We start from the raw sequence: 18,120 nt of genomic DNA on the forward strand, positions 1-18,120 counted from the left end.
CATAACCTATATTTTCAATTGGTATGTTTGAAATGCAGCTCTGAATTCAGAAATGAAACCCACCAAGCCTCAAGAGGTTTTTTATATCAATTAAATTAAACATATACATTAAATTAAAAATTACCACCATAATAACTATTAAACAAATCCCCAAATGAATCACTCCCAGGTAAATATCTTCACCAAGGCAACAATAATCCATAGGCTTAAACAGACTCCAGGCAAAGCGACACTTTATCTTATGAATTCAAAATGAGGTTCCTTTCAATTTGTTTCCTTTGCAGACAGTTGTAGGGCTTACAGGCTGCTTAGATATTACATGACCTGAGCTACACACACAAAACTCTTTTCTGTATATACCTAGCCTTCCCGTTGAATGCAAATTCTCATTGTATCACCAGGCCCTTAGAACTCCACCTCTTCTAACAATAAAACCCCTTTCATAGTACCAATTTTATTAGTATTTTAAACATATTGCTTGGTGTCTCCTAGCTAGGTGCAAGATTTCACCCCCAGTCTTTGAATGGTTTATTCAACAAAATGCAAATGTACCTTCTACCTTACTACTTAACAGCTCAAAACCAGTTTACATCAAAGCACCCAGACTAGTTGGCTTTAGACACAGACTTTAATACAAAACTAATAATAATAATTCCAATACTATTATATATATTTATATCTTCATGACACTCAGCAAGAATATCATGTTGGGCCTTAATTCTGGCAGCATATGAATACACTTTTGTGCATTGGCCTGGCAATCAAATCGCAAACATCAACACCCTTAGTCATTTGCATTTACAATAAAATGATGAGCATGTAGGGAGGCGATGGCATAGTGGTATTGTCGCTGGACTAGTAATCCAGACACCCAGGGTAATCCCACCATGGCAGATGGTGGAATTTGAATTCAATATAAGTCTGGAATTAAAAGTCTAATGATGACCATGAAACCATTGTCGATTGTTGTAGAAACCCATCTGGTTTACTAAGTCCTTTAGGGAAGGAAAACTGTCGTCCTTACTTGGTCTGCCCTATATGTGACTTCCCAGAGGATTGGGAAAGTTTTAAAAACCAACAGAAGATGACCAAAAAAATAATGGAGGGAGAAAATAAACTTTGAGGGTAAACTAGCAAGTAATATAAAAACGGACAGTAAAAGCTTCTTTAAATAAATAAAAAGGAAGAGAGAGGCCAAAGTCAATATAGGCCCCTTAGAGAATGAGGCTGGGGAAATAATAATGGGGAACCAGGAAATGGCAGAGGAGTTAAATAAATACTTTGCATCAGTCTTCACAGTAGAAGACACTAATAGCATACCAAAAATACTAAATAATCATGGGGCTAAAGCAGGGGGAAGGGGGGGGGAGGTGTGGGGGTGGAAATAAATACAATAACTATCATTATAGAAAAAGTACTAGGGAAACTAATGGGGCTAAAGGCCGATAAGTCACCTGAAGCTGATGGGTTGCACCCTACGATATTAAAGGAAATAGCTGCAGAGATAGTGGATGCACTGGTAGCAATCTTCCAAGCATCCTTAGATTCGGGAAAAGTCCCAGAGGACCGGAAAATTTGCAAGGTAACACCCTTATTCAAAAAGGGACAGAGACAAAAAACAGGTAACTATAGGCCAGTTCACTTAACATCTGTAATTGGAAAAATGTTGGAGTCGATTGTAAAGGATATAATAACAGAGCATTTAGAAATGCATAATCTATTCAAGGAGAGTCAGCATGGCTTCATGAAGGGGAAGTCATGCCTGACAAATTTATTAGAATTCTTTGAGGAGGTAACAAGTGGGATAGATGAAGGGGAACCAGTAGATGTAATATGTTTGGATTTCCAGAAGGTGTTCAATAAGGTACCACACATGAGGCTACTTAATAGGATAAGAGCACATGGTGTCGGGGCTAGTATATTAGCATGGATAGAAGACTGGCTAACTAATAGAAGACAGAGAATTGGGATACGAGCAGCATTTTCAGGGTGGCAGCCTGTAACTGGTGGAGTGCCGCAGGGATCAGTGCTGGGGCCACAATTATTTATAATTTATTTAATAACTTGGATGAGGGAAATGAATGTACTATCACCAAGTTTGCGGATGACAGAAAAATAGGTGGGAAGGCAAGTGGTGAGGATGACTCAAAGAGTCTACAGAGGGATATAGACAGGTTAAGTGAGTGGGCAAAAATATGGCAGATGGAATATAATGTGGGTAAGTGTGAGGTTATGCACTTTGGCAGGAAGAATAGATGAGCTGAATATTATTTAAATGGAGAAAGACTGAAGAAAGCTACAGGCCAAGGGATTTGGGGATCCTCATGCATGAATCCCAAAAAGCTAGTAGTTCAGCAGGTAAGGCAAATGGAATGTTGGCCTTTCTTTCAAAGGGAATGGAGTATATAAATATGGAAGTCTTGCTAAAACTATATAAGGCACTAGTTAGACCACACCTAGAATACTATGAACAGTTTTGGTCCCGTTATCTAAGGAAAGATAAACTGACATTAGAGGTAGTCCAGAGAAGGTTCACTTGATTGATCCCGGGGATGGAGGGATTTTCTTATAAGGAGAGGTTGAGTCAGTTGGGCCTGTACTCATTGGAATTTAGAAGAATGAGAGGTGACCTTATTGAAACATATAAGATTCTTAGGGAGTTTGACAGGGTAGATGCTGAGAGGTTGTTTCCCCTTGTGGGAGAGTCTAGGACCAGATGGCATAATCTCAGAGTAAGGAGTTGCCCATTTAAGACAGAGATGAGGAGGAATTTCTTCTCTCAGAGGGTGGTGAATCTGTGAAATTCTTTACTGCAGAGGGCTGTAGAGGCTGGGTCGTTAAGTATATTCAAGGCTGAGATAGACAGATTTTTAATCAGTAAGGGAATTAAGGGTTATGGGGAAACGGCAGGAAAGTGGAGTTGAGGATCTCATGATCTCATTGAATGGTGGAGCAGACTTAATGGGCCGAATGGCCTACTTCTGCTCCTACATCTTATAGTCACGAGAGGAAATTTACCATGGGAGAGCCAGTATATGTGAAAAACTTCGGGGAATGCCCAAAGTGGTTACCGGGTGACTGGACCTCTATCTTACCACGTGGAGGTGGAAGGCCGGATCATCCATAAACATGTGGACCATTTAAGGAAGAAAAGACAAATCATCAAGATATAGTTCCATCGGTGATCATGACCGGGTCTGTGTTTCCTCTTGAGGATACTCAACCCAGGACTGACATGTCTGATGCTCCCGTAGGAGTTGTGGATACAAAACTGCAAGTGCCCATCGAAGCACCTGATGTTCAGGCAACTGTGAAAAAGGATGTTCTTGACAAAGATTCTGAAGTTGTGGAGCTGTGACGTTCCACACGAACCAGGAAACCACCTGAAAGACTGAACTTGTAAATTCCTTACCCAGTGTAAATATTATATTGTCTTGAAAAATATGTACTTGTAAATATATGTATAGCTGAGTTAAAGGGGGAGGAAAGTAATAATTATGATTTTATTTAGTGTGTAATGTACCTTTAAGAATAATACATGTTAGGAGAGATCACATGATCTGTCGTAACCAATAGAAGAGTCAGTGTAGAGATAGAGTTGTAGTTGAAAGCACATGTATAGTTGCTGCTGAGCATATTGTAAATAAATTTAATGTTTCCACTCAAGAAGTGCCTGCACATCAACCCTATCACTAATAGTACAACTCAGCCACCCCACAAAAGTTGATCATTAAATTTCTAACACATTTTGCAACATCATAACCCTAATGAATTGCCATGTGAGTCAGTGTTTAGTGCTATAGGATATTTTATGTTCACCCAAGATGGCAGATGGGCTTTGGTTTAACATCTCCTCTCAGAGATGGCATCTCCAACAGTGCAGTGCTCCTTCAGTACTGCACTCGATGTCAGACTGGATTATGTGCTCAAGTCTCTGGAATGAGACTTGAACCTACAATCTTTTGACACAGGGGCAAGAGTGCTACCACAGAGCCAAGGCTGACATGCACTTATCTGATGTCATGAATGCTGCAAAATTGCACACTATATAAATTAATATTCAGCATTTAGTGGCATGAGCCATTTATATATGATTGAATCTGACACTTAAATCTAGAGAATAGATGAGAAACTGATTCTGGTCTACCATAATCTACGTCAAAAATTGCTTCATGATGTATGATCATGTTGAAATATTGTACATGTAAGTTCCTCTAATAGGCAAGTCACCGTTTATCAGTAAGTAAATGGCATTATGTCAAAGTAGTTGCTATTTTCTCTAACTGCAAGTGATTAAATCTATGTAGAACAATAGTACTGCCTGGTTTTGTTTAGAGTCTTTTGAGTGAATTGTTCTTCAGTTATGTGGAAATAATTTTGTTCTTTGTTGCATATTGTGACAAGTCACATTTACCTGTTTCTCTTTCCTTAAAATAAGAACAACCATAATCAGTGTTTAACATATACATCCTTTTTTACTTGCACTGTGAAAGCCTATTTTCTAATGATTTTAATTAGAGCTATCTATGACGATCTATCTATCTATCTATCTATAGATCGAGATATCTATCGATCAGTTATGGAGTTATCAAATGTTTATCACTACCTGAGAATAACTGACAAGTGGGAGCATGCTGCCCCTTTGTACCCTTTGAAATTAAAAACTGATCTACAGGAGAACAAGATGTGTCTCACAAGGTTCAAACAAGTTCATCAATTTAACACAATGGTTTCCTAAAGTTCACATATGTGCAAGACCCTAGGCCATTTGCACATGTCACCAAGAACTTTACCTTCACTTGCACGTGTTACCAAGCAATTTGCCTTCATTTGCATGTGTTACCAAGCAATTTACCTTCATCTGCATGTGTTACCAAGCAATTTGCCTTCATCTGATTGGTTCATAAATGAGGCAAGCAGACTGTGCCAAGTAGTTTGTATTACTCTGCAATAAAAGTATGTTTGCATAAGTTTAATGCCACTGAAATTATTCTTTGTGTACCAGAACATATGCGTATACACTCTCATCTAGGAGAAGAAGCTATTGGTGACTAAACTTAAATGGGCCAGTTATATATAAAATAGATAGATATTATAAGTATACAAACTTTAATATAATTTGAATTCTAACTGAGCTCCAATTCGTCACAATTCTCAAACCACCCAGGAACATTTTCTATATTGATTTAAGAAAGATTGCAATATTGTACATCAGTAATAACAACATCTTGCCATGAGAATGGCATAAATTACAACTGGCAGTGTTGTCAGCCAGTGTTTCATCTCAAAATGCACTCCCTCCAGTACCTGACCTATTTTGACAACAACTTGCATTTAATATAGCGTCTGTAGCCTAGTAAAATGTCCTAAGGTGCTTTGTAGGAGCATTATCAAACAACATTAGATGCTGAGTTACTTAAGGAAATATTAGGACAAGTGACCAAAAAATTGGTCAGAGAGGTAGGTGTTAAGGAGTGTCTTAAAGAGAGAGAGAGAGAGAGAGACATTCAAATTATCAGCATCCAAAGCAGATCCTCTTTTCACAACTTAAGGATGGCACCCAATCTCAAGGAGGACAGAGAAAATGTTTTCAGGACATTCTGAAGGCCTCAGTGAAAAGGGGGCAAATTGGCATTGGTGCATGAGAGGAACTTGCCACAATTAACCATACCACATGGCGGCACTTCATCCAACAAGTCGCAACACTGTTGAATTCTGACCGCGTAAACTCTGCTGTGGAGAAGCAACAAAAGCGGAAGGAGAGCAGAACTGTGGCTTGAGAACGCTGTTCCTTCAGGGCAACTCTTGTCCTTTCTGTTCAAAGACCTATGGCTACAGAATTGGCCTGCTGATTCATCAAAAACCGCACAATCGTGAAGCCTGGCAGATGTCATACTCGTTTCGAAGGACTGATGGCAATTGAATGGTGGAACAGGCATACTCCTGCTCCTATCTTGTATGTTCTTGTGGAATGATGAGACCTTGGAGGATTGTAGGGCTGAAGGAGGTTACAGAGATAGGAAAGGGATAAGGCCGTAGAAGGATTTAAAAATAAAGATGAGAATTTTAAAATCGAAATGATTGCAGACAGAGTGCCAATGTATGCCAGCAAGTGCAGAGGTAATAAGTGCGAGTTAGGATACTGGCAGCAGAAACAAAAACAAAAAATGCTGGAAAAACTCAGCAGTCTAACAGCATCTGTGGAGAGAAAAACAGAGTTAACGCTTCAAGTCCGTATGACTCTTCTTCAGAGCAGCAGAACTTTAGATGGGCTGGCGTTTGCAGAGGCTGCAAGATGGCTGGTCTGCCGGGAGGGCATTATAATAGTCAAGTTCACTAATGTCCTTTAGGGAAGGAAATCTGCCTTCCTTATCTGGTCTGGCCTACATGTGACTCTGGACCCACAGCAATGTGGTTGACTCTCAAATGCCCTCTGAACAAGGGAAATTAAGGATGAGCAGTAAATGCTGGCCCAGCCAGCAACAACTGCATCCCATGAATGAATAAAAAAAAGTTGAAAAGAAACATTGGCATAGATGAGGGTTTCTGCAGCAGATGAGCTGAGGCATATGTGAAGACAGGCGATGTTACAGAGTTGGAATTAGTCTTGGTGATGGAGCAGCTATGGGGTCAGAAGCTCATCTCATGGTCAAATACAACAGCAAAGCTGAGAATTATCTGGTTCAGCCTCAGACAGTGCCAGGGAAAGAAATGGAGTTGGTGGCTAGGGAACCAAATTTTGGCAGGGACAAAGACAATAGGTTCTATGTTCCCAATATTTAGCTGAAGGAAATTTCTGCTTATCTCATACTGGATGTCAGACAAGCAGCATGACACATCAGAGGTAGTGGAATGATTGAGAGAGATGGCAGCGAAATAGAGCTGTGAGTGTGCATATGGAAGCAGATATTGTGTATTTGGATGATGTTACATTGGGACAGCATATAGATGTGAAATATGAGGAGGCCATGAATAAATCCTTGGGGGGTCTCTAGAGTTTATGGTGTAGGAGTAGGAAGAGTAGTCATTGCCAGTGATTCCCTGGCTGCGAGTGGATAGATAGGAATGGAACCAGGCAAAAGTAATCTCACCTTGCAGAACAATGGGTGAGGATGATGAGGTGAACTGTGTCAAAGGCTGCAGAGAAGTTGAGTAGAATGAGGAGGGATGGTTTACCTTTGTCACAGTCACATAGGATGTGATTTGTGACTATGATAAGGGTCGTGTCAGTGCTGTGGCAGGGTGAGAACCTGATTGGGGCAAGTTGGGCATATTGTGAGAAGCACCAGCATATTCATGAATTTTGGATAGGGTAGGAAGGTTGGAGATGGGGGTGATAGTTTGCAAGGACAGGGCAGTCTGATGTATTTCCATTCATTCTACTATTTTGCTGTTGATATTTTAGAGCCTGAAGAGTCAACTTTATGTCTTTGACTGAAATAACATGCTGTGTTTCCGAGCTTCTGACAGATTACTAACAACTATCATTGAGCTGTGGGTGTGCTCTAGTCCTACAGTTCTGAAGTTGAATTATTTGCTTAGATAGGCCCTTAATTTCCGCTTTTAGCAGTTTACACTTCAGGTTTCTGCTGATCTCCTGCCAGAGTTACAATGAGAGACAGCTAAACTGCCTATGGAATTTCAGGGTCACAGAGTTTTTCTTCCAAAGTTAACTTCAATTCTTGCAAAGACTTGTGTAGAAACAATGGGTATAATTTTAATCCTCAAAAGATGTGTTGTTGGGGTCAGGTTAAGTGTTAAAATTTTTTAAAATTCCAAACTCAACTCCAACACATGCACTTCCATGTTTAACTGAGGGTAGAGGTGAGAGGAAGGAAGCCAGTTCACACCCAGGAAAGGCTTATCTATTTAAATGTTTATATATGAGGCTCACAGCCTCATTCTATTTGCTTTGCATGTTTGTTCCTGGCTTGCCAGATTTCCCAGGCCTTTGGAAACCTGGCAGCTCACAGGAGGCAAGACTAAGCTTAGGGGAAAATGTAAGTGCCTTTGCAGCACTGCTTGTGGGCCAATAGGAGTAGGAGTGCTTCCCTACTCCATCCCCAAGCTTACCGCCTTCCCTGGAATCAGACTCCCCACTTTCCAGAACCAGGAATCAGATTCCCACCCCAAGGGTAAAATTTTTAGCTTGGCGGGCGGGCGCATGCCCAACCCACTCGAACGTAAAATGACGCGAGTTGACGTCCCGATATTTCATTCGGCGGGCACGCTGCCGACTTTGGCCGACAATTAAAAGGCCTGTTAAGGCCATTAAATTACCAATTAACTTGAATTTTTCATTGTCCATCCAACCTTACGGTTGGCGGGCAGGTGAAAAGGCCAAGTGGCCTTTGTACTTTTTAGGAAACCTCATCCGTAGGTGGGATGAGGTTTCTTAAAGCAAATAAAAATACAATAAAAATTTTAAAGCTTAATTAATATCATGCCCCTGCTCAGGTGACATGCAGGGACATTACAAAATGTCATTACATTTTTATTTTCTTTTTTTTTTTAATAGCACTTCATCTCCCTGAGGCAGCCCCGTGCTTCAGGGAGATAATGAAGCGTGCACTCACACGCATGCACAAAGGTCACGCTTGCCCGGCTTGCACTACCCCAACCTCCCGCCCACACAAACAGCGTTGAGCACTGCCGGTCGCCTTTCACACTGGCCAGGCCTTAATTGGCCCGCCAGTGTGAAATTGCCTTCAAGCCCCGATCGCTTCCTGACCGCCCCCACCGAGCGTGAAATTCTGCCCCAAGTTCCCACTAGCAGCTGCAGGTTTTTTTCTTATGGTTGTCACCTACTATGGAGCGCCCCCTGCCCAACTGGAGGCCAAGTTTATGCATCAGGTGGGAATCCTGTTTAAAAAAAGTTGCCGCTTTCCGAGCACGCAGGGAAAGCTGGGCATCCAGGTTTCTCAACCGTAACTCCCACCCTAACCCCCATTTCCAGCACCCACCCCTGTCAAATATCAGGATTTTGGTTTGGTGTTTTGGTTTATAATCCAGCAGCGTTCCAATATATAAATGTAGAAGGTATTGATTCTGAGTGAATAGAATGCATTTAAGTGGATCTTGTATCAAATACCATAAGCATAAAACGGAAGTGACTTATACACTGATACATTACAGTTTTGTGATATACCGTTTAGCCAGGTTTTCATTCACTGTTTAACAGTCCCAGTTGCTCTTTCTATGGCTCTCTTCTCCAACCACCCTACCAAGTTTAGCTTTTTTAGATTCCCGTTTTCTGCTGCCGTCAGTTTTTATGGTCAAACTTGAAACTTCCACAGTCACCATAGCAACTGGAAAGAAGCAAACCGAACAGTTGAGGATCAAGTTACTGGAGGAGGTTATGGGCCAATTTTCCTCCCTTCTTATGTATGGGAACAGGATGGATGCACAAGGATTGAAAGCCTATATTTATACATTTATTAATACCGCTACATTTATAGTATAAATTGAACATTTTTCATGAAACTAAGTCTGACCATATGCATGGCTTGTGTGCTTTTAAAATGCATCTTATGTAACTTTTAAATGATTGTTTTAAAATTCTTTTCCAGGATTTCATTGTGACTGTGGTCTTCTCATTCATGTGGCTCGTGGGATCTTCAGCCTGGGCAAAAGGACTCTCTGATGTCAAGGTGGCTACGGATCCTGATGAAGTACTTTTGCTAATGTCAGCGTGCAAACAGCAGGGCAATAAATGCTTGCCTGTCAGAGACCCTGCAATGTCAGGATTAAATACATCTGTTGTAAGTAGAAAACTAATTTTAATGGATATTTGAATGGCTGGCTGGTTTGGTGATGCAACATATTGGTGTGCCAACATCCTATACTGTGGAGAGGTAAGATGTGGGCCCTGCCTGCAAATCTTTGAGGTATCTTTTCTAATTCAGTTGTACCACTTGAGCAGGAAAGACAGAATAAAGAGTAACTGGATGTAATTTTTGCACAATTCTTAGTGGTTGTGCAAAGAAAAACACCGGCAAAGTCCTGGGAGTAAAGGTGAAGAAATTGCATGCGTGTGTGGGCAAGTGTGGATAGAAGGGAATAATAATAAAGTGGAAATTGGATGGTTGAGTGATTTAAAGGAATAAAGATAAATGGAGGGATGTCAATACAAAGCATAAGAAAAAATAAACCACAGTTGAATATTTGTCACTTTAGTGTTAAGGTTATTCAGTGATAGGCCCCCAATTCTACAGATTGTGTTCCCAGCACTTATGTCAGGATTGTAACTGATCATGTCCTCCAGCACTGACTCTGTACTCAGGGACACCGTTGTGTTTATGGGGCCAGTGGGAGGGTATTTCCTTAGCATGGGTTAAGTGGGCACAGCATCACTTCAAGCACATCTCTGGAACCCATGTGCTCCACGGCCGTGGAAACTTTGGTCTCTGCCCATCCTTGAAAGCAAGCATGATGGGATGTACCCGGGCCTCCAGAACCTTACCGTGTTCCCTTGGTCCCCTTAGCACTGGGGCTGAAACTGTTCATTCAGGGTCTAGGGTCTCCACCAATGGGGCCCATGTTGACCCTTTCCTCAGGGTACTCACCGTCACAATATGCACGGTTCCAATGGAATTGAGGAACATTAATCCCCAACTTGGCATGGGCCATTCCTGACTCCACTTCCTGGTTATCATTCACTTTGTAATAGATGGATGGAAATTCTGCTGGTTTTCCACTGAAGTTAAGGTTACTCTTTGTTCTTTCTTTCCTTTTCTAATGGCACAGCTGAATTTCAGAAATTACTTCATGCACAGCCATAGGCAAAGAATTTCAACTAACTTATGCATGGAATAAGACCAAAGAAGTTTGGGCCAATATACTTTATGATCTGCAGTTTCTTTTTCCCAAGTAGAAGTTGGATGTCTGAATACAGTTCCCAGGTGCTGCAGAGAGGAAAAGAGGTGGTGAACCATTATATAAGATCTCCGCACCCCTTACATTGTGCTATCTCTTCCTGGGGCTGCACCTATAATAGATCTTTGTACCTGAGAGTCTTCTAGCTGCTGTTCTCCAAGAAGGCCTCAAGGACAGCAGCCAGTCCAACAACCATAGAGAAACCTGTGCCTGCACCTGTTTTCTCACCCCTGCTGCATGATTCAAAAGACTGTCAGGAAACAAACCTGTACCAGGGGTGTGCCCTTACAAATGACCCAACCCATGAATTTCAGTCACTCTGAGGCCTGAATGATGCAGTACAGTTTGGGCTTACTATTTGTTCAATACCCAGAGAAAGGAGGGGTGCAAATATCAGAAGCATGATGTCTTACAAATTCAATCTGGTCAAACATCCGTTTTCTTGAGAGGAAAATTCTTGTCTGGTTAATGAAACTAATCTTGAATACAGTTTCAAGAAACTACCTACCAGTCCAGATAATATCACAAAATGGTGCAGTTAAAGAAATGATTAAACACCACTGCTGATTTAGTAAACTTGAATCTTTACATCACTACATGTGCCAGATGTCTTACAGAGTAATATGGGAGAGGAAATTGTTTGCTACATTAACGAACACAGCTTATATTTCTGCATAAGCTATTGAGAAAGTAAAGTTCAAAACAGATCAGAATATTAAACAAATGTGACTAGTGCAATACACACTTGCTACATTCGAGTACCTTTGATATCTTTGTTAATTTGAAAGACTGTAGCCCAGGTGGACTGGTTTAAAGGATACTGGAAGGACCCAACATGGTGCAGCTGAATTGCCTTCATTTCAAATTCAACTTCAGATGGTTTTCTCAGTATATAGTTGCAAATTACTGGGAAAATGACTTTTTAATTGCTGTCAAGAATGGGATATTCTACAGTCAAAAAATGATGTAGTTCAACATATGTTACAAAATACCTGTGAAATTCCTTTAATGTGCTAAAGCACAGCAAGGATCCACAATATGCTGCATCAATCAAAAACAGTTCTTTCTTAATGCAATTTTCCATTGTGACCTATCTGTTTTTCCTTGAAATGAAGGAAGTCAACAGTTTGCGTTGATAGGTAATTTAAAATGGTAACCTGGAAATGGAGAAGAATACAGAAAAATAAAGAAAAGAGAGAGAATGCAACTCATTGTAAAACTGATGAATAGATAGTCAGGATGAATGAAAAAGGGAGAAGCACAGAGGAAGAAGACAAAAGAGACTGAAGTATCAGAGGTCACATTAACATGCACTTGTTAATAAGTAGATTTCAGTCACATTATGCATTTCCCTGTCTCTCTGTCTGTTTGTGGCTTTTTACCTGCCAAGTTATAGTAAGTCAAAGGAAAATAGTGGGAATGCACAAGTGGAATAAACTTTCAGGCGGGAAGCCTGCAGGATGTCTGCTCGAGAGTCTCCATGGGAAGCCTGCCGATATTAATGGCGGGTTTCCTTTGCATCCTGCCAGCCAACCGCCTGCCTGATGCAGCAGAGGTCTACACCCTCATTACTGTTCCTCCTGGCCTCATAAAGATACCTTTAAAACTTACTATTTATGTTGACCTTTATACTTTTGCCCTGACTGGCTTTACCAAGTGGAATGCCCATAACTATTGGGGTCATGTACATCAACAACAATCTGCATTTATTTAGCACATTTAACATAGTAAAACATTCAAAGGGAGATATTAGGACTGGCGACCAAAAGCTTGGTCAAAGAGCTAGCTTTTAAGGACCATCGTAAAAGCAGAGAGAGAGATGAAGAGGCTTAGGGAGGATATTCTAGAGCTTAGAGCGAGGCAGCTGAACTCATAGCTGCCAGCGGCGCAGCAATTAAAATAGGGGATGTGTGAGGATTGAACTAGAGGAACACAGAGATCTCAGAGGGTTGTAGGGCTGGAAGAGTTTACAGAGATAAGGAGGGCAAGGCCATGGAAGAATTTGAAAACAAGGGTGAGACTGTTAAAATTGAGGCATTGTTGGAGCAGGAGCCAATGTAAGTCAGCGAGCACAGTGATGACAGGTGAACAGGACTTTGTGTGATTTCGGCAGCAGAGTTTTGAATGAATGCAAGGTTATGGACCATACAAATTTAGGAAGGCCAGGAGAGCATTGAAACAGTTAAGTCTAGAGGTAACAAAAGCATGACTGAGGATTTCAGCAGCAGCTAAGCTTACACAGTTGTGGAGACGGGTGATGTTAGGGGGGTAGAAGTCGGCAGTTGCTAATGCAGTGGATATGGAATTGGAATCTAATTTCAGGGTCAAAGAGGGGGCCAAGGAATTGAATGCTCTAGTTCAACCTCCGAAAGTGGCCGAGGACAGGGGTGGATTTGGTGGCAAGGGAACAAAGTGTTGTGGCAAGGATGGAAGCTAATGGCTTTGGCCTTCTCAATCTTTAGTTGGAGAAAATTTTGCTTCATCCTGTATGGATATCAGACATGTATGCCAAAGAACCCTAATTAACATATATTCATGAAGTTCCTATCTGAGTCAATTGGCTCCTCAAATGCCAGCAAAAACCTGCAGGGTTAAACCTGTTGTGGGGTGGCGGAGGAATGGGGCAACAAATAGTCCCACTCAATTTTGACCCCTGTTCCACTGGGTTCCTGATTGTGACTGGTGTATTGTTTTAGAATCAGAATTCACCTACTGAAAATTATCTCTTGCACATCTAAAAATATCAGGACACATATCACCAATAATTTCATAAAAACAATGTGCAACTTATTCTTTACAGATTATATACATGTGCCACAGCATTTATGGGAATTCTCAATGCTGTACTCATTTTTTGTTCTAATATTTTCTCCTATTAATATCCACAGAATGTAATACTGTACCAAGTGACAGTAATGCATTACTAGGTGTACTCAACTTATGGGAAAGTAAGACTCAGGCCTGTAGGTTTCATTAATTATGGTTCTTTTACACTGAAATAAAGATCATCAATAATAGAACAATATCCTAACCTTGGTCCTCTTGAAAGCATATATTACAATAATTCTGACATCTTCTACAGTTACACACCAGAAATCAACTTTAATCAAATTACCCCTTGCATTCTTGACAGAAGAACAAGACAACTAGAATTTGGTGTAGAGATGTGGTAGAAATTAAAATGATTAATTACATGTTAATTCAATTCCTAAAGATAATTATGCCGAGAGCTAAAATTGTATTTGTCATTTCTACTTGTTAGGTAGTACGATAAATGGTTTTAAAGGTCACATAACATCTACAGTACGTTCATATCGAGAGTGATTTTCTAAAGGCATTACTGTTTTCCCGCCGTCCTGCATTTTTTTGGCTGTCTTACAAGGTCTGATTTTGTTGATGGCATAATAATAGCAATTACAGGTGGCGGAGCTACTCAGACTCACTTGGAATCGTGAATGTACATGGTGTACGAAAACTAGTTCTATTTTTCAAATAATTGTCTTCACTTTATAGACTTTTATCTTTGAAGCTACATTTTAGAATTGGAAGAGAAGATTTACTGCTAAAAAATTAAAGTAGGTATTTTTTACACATATATAAAGTACATGTGTATTGATACGCAGTTTCAAGTTAGTGTGGCAGTTTAGTCGCTCCCTATAAATTCCTGCGGTGCTGAGTTTTTTTGAAGTCCTTCAGTTTCACTCTTACATGAAATAACCTCTCATTTGTGAATTAATGGGCAATTAGGAGTACAAAGCATAGTCAAAATACAAATCCACACCTTGAACATTGCATTAGTGACGTTTTGGGGTTGGAGCAGATTGATATGGTGCTTGTGACACTTGAGAGCAACTTAGACAACTTGTTTACAGTTTTTTCACTTAATAGTTATAATGCCAAATTTGTTTGTGTTACATATACAATGGCAGCCTATTCTCATCACGCACTGTCTATTCATATGGAGTTGCCAGTTCTAAATCTCCCTAACAGCTTTGCATTCTCAGAACCACAATGGTTATTAGCTTAAGATTACAAAAAGGCATTCATAATGGAAATAAATCGCACATTTTCTCATTTCCTTAGGTCTTTGGATTCCTTAACTTTATTCTGTGGGCCGGGAATATTTGGTTTGTGTTCAAGGAGACTGGCTGGCACACTTCAGCTCAGCGACACTCTCAAAGCACCATGGAAAAGCAGCCAGCACCAAGTGGCTTCAACCAGCCCTACAATCAGCGGGCAGGCGATCAAGAAAGCTTTGGTCAAACAGCTGGATACAACCAACAAGGCTATGTACAGCAGCCAGGTTATGGGCAGCAAGCTTCCTATGGCCAGATTGGAGGCTACAGTCAGGGTGGTTATGGCCAGAATCCTCCAACTTCTTTAACCAATCAAATGTAACATGTTTTAGGTCTGGTATTTGTGCATCTTTTATCTGAGATCTCCAAACATTAAGCTTTCAGTTAGAGTCAATTCATAATAAGGCATTGAGTATTCATGTGAAATTGATAATGAGAAATATCAGTAGAAAGTGGCAGTGGTTTCAATCACTTGTTAATAATTATGTCCAGGTGTTCAAATATTAGCATGGTGACGTAAGTATTGACGGTTACCATAATTAAATATCACTTTATAAAATACCTCCATGGTTAGCGTCTTTTTTATGTTGTATTGAAATGGTAAAACCTGTGAAATTGTTGAAATGCACAAAAGATGTTTTGCTTGTATGATGTTTGTTCCTGCCATCTGTGGTAGATTCTGTCTGAGCAAATAGTGTTAGAATTCAATTAATCTTTTTGGATTTTGGTGAGGAATAAATAAGTGGCCCTTGTGAGACTGATAAATATTGCATTGTGTGTACTTAAAAATGGCTTGTGCATGATGTTGTTACAGCTTATACACTTTGGCCTACTTTAGTGTGGTGTTACTGAAGTGCACTAAGATCTCACCCTTTAGTTAGTAAAATAAAAAATGTTTTTTATGCTGTAGCTACAAGTATTACAGTCAAATGGAATTTATATTTCTATGTTCATTTAAAAAAAGCATTTTCTTTTAAAAAAAAGCCTTATTTGTTAAATGTAAAAGATATTTTGTTTACTTTGTATGTGTTATTTATTAGTAGAGATATAAATGTGATTTTTTTTTTCAGCATGCAAATGTGGGTTTGTAATATATCTTTGAATTCACTATAGCAGTGACACACTGCATTGGATAACCCTGAAGTACTGAAAAGATCTTTACTATAGAAAACATTGAACTTTTTATGAACGTGAATACAACCAGCTTCTACAACTTGCCACAGCTATTTCTCCCTGTTATTCCTCGGTACAATAAGTTATGTACCTGCCTGCAGTGTAGTCTCACTGTGTTGTCACACTAATGAAATAGTTGTTGTAGAAATACTGAATCTGTATCTGTATAAAATAGTTAATATATTATGCTTGATCTTTTGGCGTAAGATGTAGTTATCAAAGCACAAAGCAACAATAACTCCCCCCTGTCTGTTTAAATACTGTGATATTGTGGTAGTGATTGAAAAGTGAGTGTGTGAATGTATTTAAAGTAATCTCTAGCATCTTTAATCAAAACCATTGACGAGCCAATGTAATCCAGTTGATAAACTTAAAATTAGCTGCAGATTTGCAAAATGCAAACGTAATAATTCACATGTCAGCACAACAACATTCAAGGTATTTTTTTTTAGATTATCAGTACACAATGGGGCATAATTTGCTGTCAAAATAATGGTGATGGTGCATGCTGTTATTTATGTACAAAAGTACAGCAATTTCAGAAGAAGGGCAGATGCCCAGTTAAACTCAAAATTATAGAAGTTGTTGTCCAAGATGCACTACTCCACCTTTAACTTCACAAAAGCAGCATTTCAATCTCTGGCTCACCATTGAAATGCAGTAAATGGTATGGAGGTTGCTGTATTTGTGCATTGGGACAAACTAAACTCACCGCAGAAAGTGAAGTCCATTTCAGTTTAAGTTCCCTCTTAACGACATGCAAAGTGTTAATTATTACCAGTCATCCTCTCTGACACTGAAAATTATTACAAGTGTGGAATTTCATTTCCTTAGGCTTTAATTGTTGGAGATTTTAAAAATCTAATTTTTACATTTATTTTTACTTTTCCTTTCTGCCTGTGTTTTTCTCTCAGTCTTCATCTAATCTTTCATTCCCTCTCTTTATTACTCTGCCCATACCTGATTTGACATTGAATGCATCCACTTTCATTTATACTTCCTTTTCAGTCCTTACATTGTTACTTTCACATTCTTTCAACCTGATTGGCTAAGGAGATACACAGTTGCTTGTCCTGTTCACGCAAGTCCCAGATGCCCTTGCCTCATTGCACCATTATCAGCTCGAATTTTAAGCAAATTGCCACCCAAAACACTTTAAAATCTAGCATGTGAAGGCAGGACTAACTAATGGTAGGTACCATTAGATGCCCTGCTGCTATAGCAAATTATGGCCAATGTTTTCTGCTTGTTCTTTATTAAACCCAACAATTTTAACATGACTTTTAGCATCAGGGGAAACTTTCTTCTGAACCAGGCCAGACTTCCCAGAGCAAAGTTTCCTAAAATAAACCATGACTTATCTGTTCTTCAGTTTTTAATTTTTTAAATGTATTCATGTGGGCATCAGGCTAGACCAGCATTTATTGCCCACCCCTAATCAATATAATTATTCAATAATATGACAAAACAGAAAGCATTTGGCTGAGACAAGATTTTTTTGAATGAAGTAATTTACAGATTAATACAGAAATTTGAATGAAAGGAATTTTTTCTGTATTACTCCCATCAAAAGCTCTGCATATATTTTCTGAAAAGGTATTTGCTGAATTGTGCACTTGTGTGAATGCTCTCTGAAGTTTTAATATTAGTGTAAAGCAACAATATCATTGTTTGATGTTGATTGTATCTGCATATGATTACTTTGATTGTTAAAAGTACAGTACATTGTGATTTTTACTTCGAATTATCAAATTAAAGTACAGTACTGCATTCAGGCTATGGTGGTGTGTTCATTATTATCAATGGCTGCTATCAAAAATTAAAGATTTGCTGAGAAGATGACGGCATGTGCACGATGCACACTGCTATTTATGCACAAATCAGCTAGCAAGTTCAGGAGATTGAAATACAGCGTAAGTCATGAATCTCCAGAATTTGTGGTTTGATTAACACTGCATCACTATTTACTTCGCACAAACAGCATCTCACCCGTCCC

The 18,120-nt window shown here is 39.6% G+C and overlaps 1 protein-coding gene across 2 annotated transcripts in view; it reads left to right on the forward strand.

Annotated features, from left to right (window-relative positions):
- The window catches only part of synpra (synaptoporin a), a 437,007-nt gene extending 419,109 nt beyond the window's left edge, over positions 1-17,898 (forward strand). For both annotated transcript variants that reach the window (XM_078543648.1, XM_078543649.1), the window contains 2 exons: positions 9,570-9,761; positions 14,959-17,898. In XM_078543648.1, coding sequence (XP_078399774.1) covers positions 9,570-9,761; positions 14,959-15,273 — 507 coding nt within the window. In that variant the 3' untranslated portion in view covers positions 15,274-17,898. The remainder of the gene's footprint in view (positions 1-9,569; positions 9,762-14,958) is intronic.
- Positions 17,899-18,120: the final 222 nt, after the last annotated feature.

The sequence above is a fragment of the Cetorhinus maximus genome, chromosome 6 (genome assembly GCF_964194155.1).
Source record: "Cetorhinus maximus chromosome 6, sCetMax3.hap1.1, whole genome shotgun sequence".
Taxonomy (NCBI): domain Eukaryota; kingdom Metazoa; phylum Chordata; class Chondrichthyes; order Lamniformes; family Cetorhinidae; genus Cetorhinus; species Cetorhinus maximus.